Here is a 7,148-nt window from a genome sequence, read left to right as displayed (position 1 = left end):
TTGCCCAACCTTCCTTCCGGGGAGTGGCTGGTGGGTTTGAACCGCCAGCCTTCTGGTTAGCAATCAAGTGCCTTAGCCACTATGCTACCAGAGCTTCCCCCCAGAGAAAAGTAAACAACTGCAAACTTCCAGAAACAATGATGACATATAATCCTCTTTGTAGGCAACAATGGTCAGGGTCCCCTATGCAAAGGGACTCCTGCCCATCTCCTTCCAAGTCTTTGCATGTGGCCCACCAACACATCCAACAGAGGGAACTGTGAGATGAATTCCTCAAGAACACCTTTCCACCTATATAAAACAGCTAGTATCACTGGTAACATTCATCTTAAATTTAGAAGTAGAAACTAAAGATCAGGAATATAGTATTCCCTTTGAGGTACTGCCTGTAAGAAATAACTGGATGTGGTTAAAAGCAAATAGGAATAGGTAACAGATTATCTGTGATTCCATAACCTATTAAGTGATACGGGTTAAAGAGCTTCCGAAACTTTTTCAAGTCATGGCACGCAGAGAGAATTAAACTACCTGTACACACACTGGTCAAAATGCCAAAGACTGCTCTCGGCTATAGCCCTGAGGACTGACAGGATCAATATTTTGTTAAATAATAATAAAAAAAAAGGAACCTCTAGACTAATGGATCAAATTTATCAGAGGCCTACTAGAAACACGCTTACAACCACTAAAACCCTTGCAATCTTTGAGTTCTCAGAATTTCAGAACTAAAATCACAAAAATTACTCTGGTCTTTTACATGTCAAAATTCCAGAAAGAAGTTGTTTCTTACTTTACAGTCCTCCAGAGGTGTGAAACCCTTGTCAAAGAAAACAATAATTCCAGTCCCAAACCAACATGGGTCAGAATGACCTCCCCAGGCTACCCAGAGCCAAAGCCATAGCAGAACAGTGTGTGCTGTATGTAGCCCTGCAGGGCAACTCTCATATGCCTGGTCACTATTTTGGGGTTATTACCGTGGCTGCCTTTCTTCTTGTAAAAAATGTAAGAACTTTTCCAAAAGTTTCAAAAGTTTTTCTTCTCCAATTTGGAGAAACCCGTTTTTAACTTTAATTGAGTCATTTCAAGTCACTAATTCAGAGGCTTCTGTTCAATACCCCCGGGGAGAGAGGATTCATTCTGATATTTATGGTTCAAAAAAAGTTGTAATATTATGTTTGGAACACAAAGAACCAGTTATTAACTTCTTACAACTATTATAAATAATAACAGCTCAGCCCAGGTTACTGTGACCTCTGACAGATCAAGGACGTAAGTTATTTTCTCCTCTTACGATTATAGCACATTGCAAGATACTTTTTGCCTTTTAATGAAAGGGGTACTCTGAATTTCCCTTTCAATTCATTTAATTTCAACAGTCTGTCAAAAAGAGCCAATACTCAAATACTGAATTACATTTTTTTTATTTTTTAAACTCTCAAACTCCAGGCTATAAAAACAGCTGTATGTCTTCCACCCCAACCACCCTGCTACTTCATATACCACAGGCCACCCATAGATACAAAGCCGGGGGGCTGCCATGGACTACTTGGAGCCAGTAGACAGGAGGGCGATGAGTCCCGAGGAAGCACTGATGGACAAAATGTAGTTCCTGCCAGAATTTTGTGTTAAGGAAAAATTAAGAAACCCAAATTCACTTTTCAATACAACAAAAAAGCCCCCTTCTCTTTGGAATGTGCTGTTTCCCTCCTGACAAACTATATAATCCCAACACTGAGCTGCCCTAATGTCTGCAAATGCAATTTACAAGACCATAAATAAGAAAAAACATTTTTAAGAAATGTGTTCCAATTTACAAAAACACTGGAGACAGAAAACTAGAACACAGGATCAGAAATAACATCTGAATTGCATTTAACTTTCAGGGTAAAAGTTGACCAAAGAGCATGGGGAGAAGACTTATTTTCCTTTTTCCCCTCAGAGCAAGGAAAAATTTTCCTTGTCCATCAGTTCTTTGCTGCAGTTGGCTTGTTTCTAGTTGAGTTGTTTCTGAAAGTTTGTAACTACTCCCAGCCTCAGGACTGGCCCTTTTGGGCAAACCACTGCTGCAGTATTCCCAGATGATACCAGTTGGAGGGTGTGTGATATTTTATTACATCATAATCTCCAATTGTTAAGAGTTTGGCTGCACATTCCTGGCCAACACCCTTAATAAATTACCTTAACAAGAGAAGACTGATTGCTTGCCCAAAAGCTCAATATAAGAGCAGCTTGACATATTGCTAAAATATTATGAAATGCACCTATTTAACTGTACTTGCTATCCACCCAGCCCCAAAGCCCCAAAATTTTAGTGAAGACGTAGGCTTATGCCAAGAGCTATCAAAGAAGTCAAGTTTGCTTTGGATCCAAAATCTACTCTTGAAACTTTTTCTTTCCTTCAGTACGCAGGTATATATAAATCATGTAATAGAAGACTGCTTTATGGCACTTGTAGTTTATCATAAAGCCATAATTGAAAAACTTAGTTTTATGTACCAAACCAAAAATTGTTATTTTAAACATCTAGAAACTTGCCTAAGAAAAACTCAAAACTAAAACTCACTGCTGTCAAGTTGGATCTGACTCATAGTGACCCCTCCTTGGGTTTCCGAGGCCGTATCACTACAGAAGTAGATTGCCCAACCTTCCTTCTGAGGAGTGGCTGATGGGTTTGAACCGCCAGCCTTCTGGTTAGCAGTCAAGTGCCTTAGGCACTATGCCACCAGAGCTCCTGGCCTAAGATCACAGTGCTATTTAATAGACTGATACCCAGTGTAGCTTTTCTTTTGACGAAAACCCCTAGACAGGCAAGTCAAACCAAAAGGAACTACTGTTTCTAGGTTTTTTTTAAAAAAAGATACTCAGGCATTAAAAGGATACACTGTAGGGTTGAAGTTCTTTAGGATAAAGAAGGAAGCAACAATGACCAAGAACAGGAATAGGGTGTTGTTATAAAAGATAGAAAATGTTGTTGCTTCGTAATCAGCAACTTCATTCTTCTTCCACAAGATTCTGTAAATACAAAAACAAGTCAATCAAGTTTCTACGTGTATATACTAAAAACTTTAAATACCACAGTGGCTATATAGCTTGTTGTCTAGGATAAGCTGTTGTTGTTGTTGTTATTTGCCATTGAGTTGGCCCAACCCCTCCTTGGGTTTCCGAGGCAGTTATCACTACGGAAGTAGGACTGCCCAACCTTCCTTCCGAGGAGTGGCTGGTGGGTTTGAACCTCCAGCCTCCTGGTTAGCAGTCAAGTGCCTTAGGCACTATGCTATAAGTGCTTCCTTAAATATTCTCGGGAATAATGTGTTTTAATATTAAATCCAGTTAGAATTGTCCCCTTTCTTCCAGTGGAAAATTTATTTCACTCTTCTTACTGATGCTAAAGAAAACAGTTGCTAGGTATGTTACCAGGTAATAAGAGCTATGGAGGAAGGGACTGATTAATTGCAAACAATTTTGCCAGGCTGTATCACCAGCCAAACAACCACCTCTCTTTTGGTTTTCACCTAAAACTTTAAACTCCACTGTCAGCAAGCAGCCTATTAGAACTTCCTTGGCTGTACTCAGACTGAAGACTCTCTACAGTCTACAGACTTCAGCCTCAATTTTATACCTTAAAAAGTCAAACCCAACAACAAAAAGGATCTCTGGTCTCACAGTGAAGTGCCTTGTCTGAGACTACCTTTAGCCATCTTACTTAATTCAAAGAAAGGATCTCATTCACTATTAGGAGGAATTTTTAACTTTTGTAAAACACTTTTACCAGTTGCCATCAAGTAAACTTGAACTCACGGCACCTTCATGTGTGTCAGACCAGAACTGTGCTCCACAAGGTTTACATAGCTGATTTTTTTCAGAAGCAGATCACCAGGCCTTTCTTCCAAGATGCTTCTGGGTACACTCTAACTTCTAATCTTTCATTAGCAGCCACTTGTTATGGTATTTTATCTTGTTAAAATTACTAGAATTTTATCCACCTTTTATGTGACCCCTTCACACAGGCTATTCTTCTTAGTTCATTAACTTTGTAAAACAATTTTTAAAAGGCTAGGTTGTGACTCATTAGTGGGATGTGAAATCAACTGAGAAGATCTAATGCTTAGAAAATCAACTGAGTGGGCTAAGATCAGCATTTAAAAAAAAATGAAATAGGAAAGAACACCAAAATATCAGAGTGCATCATACACAGTAAAGTAATTACTATTTCATGAAACATTTGTGTGTGTGTATGGGTGTACTTCGTTAAAGGGGAAATAGTTGTTTTTGTTTTTATTTTTTTTTTAAACTAAGTGTCATTATCAAAAAGGCTGTAAGTCACTATTGTAGAGAGCCTCTGGCCCAAAATATATTACCTTTTCCTTGGCCTAGATGCCCCCTGCCCCATGACCCTAAGGATAGCACTTCAGCAAAAGCCACTGGTAAATGACACATTTTATTCATCAAATGTTCCAATCCAGTCAAAAACTTGCCTATAAAGGAGCTAATCACCTTATACTTATAAGGAGAAATCTATCATCCCTAACATAGACACCATATTCCCTTGATTCTACAGATACCATCAACTTAATAAACTTCTGATTTACTATCTGTCTGAGGATAAAGCATAACATAAAGTGTAACTATGAACTATAAAACAGCTTCTGATTTCAGAGAAATTGAAATGTAAATTTAAAAAATATGAGTTGGATGTGGAGGAAATGCAATACACCATTCTAACACTGATCAAAGGAAACACAAGTCCAGTCCCACCAATGGTTTAATACTAGAAAACACTCGGAAGTTACCTCTACCTTTAGACTCTGGCAAAAAACCCAATGGAAATAGGTTCCTTAACTCGGCTACTTAATATGCATTTATCCTGGCTGATTCAATTACCCTACCTCCATCACAGAACATCTCCCTAACTTCTGTCTTGCCATGCCCCAGAACCAGAACGATCATCAACATGGCTTTGATGAAAGAAGCAGCTCAATCTTTTAGGTTACTCTACCTCTCAATATGACATGTGTTAGTCACATCAGTGTACACAGTTAGACCTTCAGAACATTTTCTAGTCTACACATAAACTCGCTATTCTGAAAAAGATTAGGACTCCAGATGTCCTCACTGGCAATGGTTCTGACAAAATGTCACTGGCAGAAATCTAATTTGGGCAAGTACTTCCCAAGGAGTCATATATCTAGGGAGAGCTGCCTGCAACAAGAGAAAAGTCAAGGCTAAATGCAACAAGTGTTACAATAGATGATGCTAAATAAAAGGCAGCAGTTAAATCAAGAAGAAATAACACTTATACCCTGGAACAAAAGTTAATGAATCCTTGATCTGCCTCTACTTATTTCCATTATAGGTGGATAGATATTTAAAAGCAGATTCAGAGTGGTACAGAGAATAAACGCTAAGTGATTGGAGGGGGAGCGATGAGAGATACTTATCTAGACAAAGGGGGGAGCTGATCAAACCTCTAGATTTCTTGGATGAAATCTCTTGAAAGCAACTTATCCTTTGAGGGAGAAACATATCAGACTTTAATCGGAGTCTTCCTTCCCAGTTACCAGGGTATAAACCTGCTACAACTATATCAAGTGTAGCATCTGTGAAGAGAAACTAGCAGCAACTCATGACAAGATGAGAAATTTTATAATCTTCCAAAAATCACTTGGCCTTTTATGCCTTATGAAACTTCCACCTCACCCTACTTTGAAGTACCTAATCCACAGAAAGGCAAAGTGGTCTCATCCCCAATTCCACTCCTGATCAACTAGCAATGACTACCAGAACACCATCCTGAGCAAGACTGAGACACAACCCAGGATCAAAAACAAGTGCCCTACCAAATCAGGCATGCCTGTAATGGGCAGAGAAGGCCCATTTGCCATTCCTGACATAATTAATCACCCCAAATCAGGAAACAATAGCTATCATCTAAATACACTATCCATTCCTCTCTGAGACAGGAACCTGTTCTTTCTCAAAAGTTAGAGGGACAAATAATTGGTAATCTCTTACAAATACAATATATTCCCTCTCAATAAATTATAGGACTTAACCTTCCAGTCCTATAAGAGCCTAACAGGCTTTTGAAATTTGGATGCTGTGAGGGCATTCCAGTTTAAGAATCACTGTTGTAATGTATATTATAATTCAGTAAGGTTTTTAAAAAAAGGTGTTCCAGATTCTCTAACCTTTATCCCCACACAAAACATGCAATCAGAAAGCTATGCAGCCAGATCCCATTCAAGCTGCTTTTTGCAGAGAGGCCTTCACTGTCATGATTTAATACTGTGCCTTCAGTTTTATAAGAGATCCATAGGAGAGAACCATTTCAGTGTTTTGGTACCTTTCCAAAACCAGTGTAGAAGACATTGTTCGTCAAGTTACTTGGTGTCCCTTAAGTAAGGATCCACTGATAAAGTCCTTCCAAGATTCAGTGCCAAGGAAGTTTCTTTTCAGAAGGACTTGCGCACTGCTTCTTATCTGACACTAAAAGCTGCATGACCTCAGATGTGCCCGGACACACTTGGAAACTCAGAACTCAGTTCAAATGCTATAACTAACCCTAGGATTCGTGTTCATCCATCTCTTCTCCTTTCAAATGATTCCCAACCTCTTAAAAGTATACTCCTTTGTTTTATATGCATTTTAATACTGCAGGTCCCCACTCAGTCTTTCTAGAGCAAAGCACCTTGTGGATACTAAAACTTAAGATACATGAAAATGACCAGACTCATGACTTCATCAGATCTAGCTACTCTAAAGCACAAGTTTACTAAATTATCAAGGACTTCTACTCCTTGGATGTTAGACAGCAGACTTTATTAAGCTAACAGCTGCTGGCAGGAAAAATTGAAGGTGGGAGCTACCAGATGTGGCACAGAATTGGATGACAGGAGACAAACACAGTTCTCTTTTTCCCCAACCAATACAGATAACCAAGAACTGAATGTACCTCAGAGAGCCCAGGAAAAAAATCCCACAACCCAGACATGCTAACATATTGTTGTTGTCGTCGTTGTTATGTGCCTTCGAGTCAGACCCAATTCATAGCGATCCCTCCTTGGGTTTCCGAGGCAGTATCACTACGGAAGTAGATTGCCCCATCTTCCTTCCGAGGAGTGGCTGGTGGGTTTGAACCGCCAGCCTTC

At 39.3% G+C, this 7,148-nt stretch overlaps 1 protein-coding gene across 1 annotated transcript in view; it reads right to left on the bottom strand.

The window, feature by feature from the left end:
- Positions 1 to 1,542: 1,542 nt before the first annotated feature.
- Positions 1,543 to 7,148, bottom strand: part of SSR3 (signal sequence receptor subunit 3) — a 12,815-nt gene continuing 7,209 nt past the window's right edge. The window contains exons 4-5 of the mRNA XM_007943553.2: positions 2,881 to 3,012; positions 1,543 to 1,609 (exon numbers count right to left, since the gene is read on the bottom strand). Coding sequence (XP_007941744.1) covers positions 1,543 to 1,609; positions 2,881 to 3,012 — 199 coding nt within the window. The remainder of the gene's footprint in view (positions 1,610 to 2,880; positions 3,013 to 7,148) is intronic.

The sequence above is a fragment of the Orycteropus afer genome, unplaced genomic scaffold (assembly GCF_000298275.1).
Source record: "Orycteropus afer afer isolate SDZICR_OR568_19922 unplaced genomic scaffold, OryAfe1.0 scaffold00109, whole genome shotgun sequence".
Classification (NCBI taxonomy): Eukaryota; Metazoa; Chordata; class Mammalia; order Tubulidentata; family Orycteropodidae; genus Orycteropus; species Orycteropus afer.
This window is presented reverse-complemented; position numbering and strand designations above follow the sequence as displayed.